This window comes from Lottia gigantea, assembly GCF_000327385.1.
Source record: "Lottia gigantea unplaced genomic scaffold LOTGIsca_969, whole genome shotgun sequence".
In the NCBI taxonomy this organism is placed as follows: domain Eukaryota; kingdom Metazoa; phylum Mollusca; class Gastropoda; family Lottiidae; genus Lottia; species Lottia gigantea.
The window spans coordinates 8,756-10,490 of NW_008711140.1; the positions used below are offsets into that span (position 1 = coordinate 8,756).

At 31.5% G+C, this 1,735-nt stretch overlaps 1 protein-coding gene across 1 annotated transcript; it reads right to left on the reverse strand.

Annotated features, from left to right (window-relative positions):
• Positions 1 to 246: 246 nt before the first annotated feature.
• LOTGIDRAFT_176313 (hypothetical protein) lies at positions 247 to 1,700 on the reverse strand (the record flags this gene model as incomplete). Its single annotated transcript, XM_009068956.1, has 2 exons — positions 247 to 467; positions 515 to 1,700. The coding sequence occupies 2 exons, from the start codon at positions 1,698 to 1,700 to the stop codon at positions 247 to 249; spliced, it is 1,407 nt and encodes a 468-aa protein (XP_009067204.1).
• Between the last annotated feature and the right edge of the window lie 35 nt (positions 1,701 to 1,735).

Sequence of the window (1,735 nt, forward strand, 5' to 3'; positions counted from 1 at the left end):
TACCAGTCAATTCTTTCATGATCAAAGATATAAATCTGGAAATCAAAGACGGTAAAAACAGGTTCATAGACTTTGGCAACGAAGAAATTGTCATTCAACTTCATTTAAAACAATCTTCATTCTCTTCTTGAATAGTAAGATAATCGAAATCATCAAATTCATAGTTTTCGTCAAAACTATACTCATCTTTGTCGTTGTAAGGTTACATAATTCCTTCACTGTTTGGTGGTTTTCTTTTAACATTATTCAAATATTAAAAACTTTAGTTTGTTTATCATTTGGAATAACTACTCCATTGGTGAAACTTTTTTCCCATGGTTTATTAAATTCGTTCGACACATCATGTCCGCTTGCTAACTGAACGTAATCTTCTACACTTATCTTATCATTAGAATAACCTTTAAACGTTTTCTTTTCTTTTAAAACACCATCAGAAGTCAAAACGATGTTGTATTTGACTTTTGGTGCTAAATATAAACCAAATATAATTCTACGTCACCGTAATCGTTTTTACCTTTGCAATAGTCTTTTTCGGAGACCAAACCAGCTCTGTTTAGTTTTTTCCAATTTTTGGATGAAATGTACAAACTATCGGTGTCGGTATAGTATATTTCGGGTTTACAAAATCCATTTATGACGTGAATGAAATTGTTCATTATTTTTTTACTGTGAGATAAAACGAATGATCCCAAATGACTAGGTGTTAGTCGTGTAGATTTACTATCTTCGGTAGTAATCTCTTTTTCTTCAATTTCTGTTTCTACAATATATTGAGTATCATTAATTTTCTCATAGGTTTTAACGCGTGAATCAAAGTTGGCCTGTAAAGTTGCTTCATTCCATAAATGTCTAGTTGTGAATATGTCTTTCTGAATTGATTTACCATACAAGGAATTACCTAATAATTTCATGCAATTACTACCCACGATATTACCTTCTCGTTTATATTTATTTCTTAAATCTCTCAAAATTAAAATATAACCTCTATAGGGTGGAGTTTTAAAATTTTCTTCGTAAACTATACCATCTAATATTCTAATAATTCGTCTACCGGCTTTCACTATTTCTTGAATATCGACCGATGTTAAAACGTCGTGACAGAAACCATTTCTGAACCTGATTTTGTTACCAGTTTGCTTTTTACCTTCTTTATTCGTGAAAGTGATTTTATCTTTAGCTGGTATCGGTTGGAAGAACAGGTTTTTGGGATAGTCAAACCACACTGTTAAAATAGCTGTTCTAGGTCTGAATTTTTGTTTATTGAAGAGTTTTACAAATTCTTTTTTTTCTTCTGGTAGAAACGGTCTTCCACTTTCCGCTCTCGGATATTCACTGTCTAAATCCGACATGGCGGAAGCGTATAAACCGTTAGCATCAAATGCCATTAGCTTAGTACATTCTATTTTTTTAAGTCTCGAATGAACCTCCGTTTTGTCTTTTGTGCTTGCGCTGTATTCTTTGAATAAATCAATTATGTTATTACTTTCAAGTTCTGTATATTCCTTTAATACGTTACAAATTTCATCCATTTTGTTCGTTTCAAATGATTTTCTATTTGCCGAAACTCTTCCTCCTTTAATAGATCGTCTGATAAAATTTCTTATAAAAGGATTTGTGTGCGAATAAACTTTTTCTATATTTTCTTTTTCGGTATGTTTCGCAACCATTCTAGTAGTTTCATACCATTCTTCTTCCACCATTTCTTTATCGTAATGATATAAATAATACCAACCCT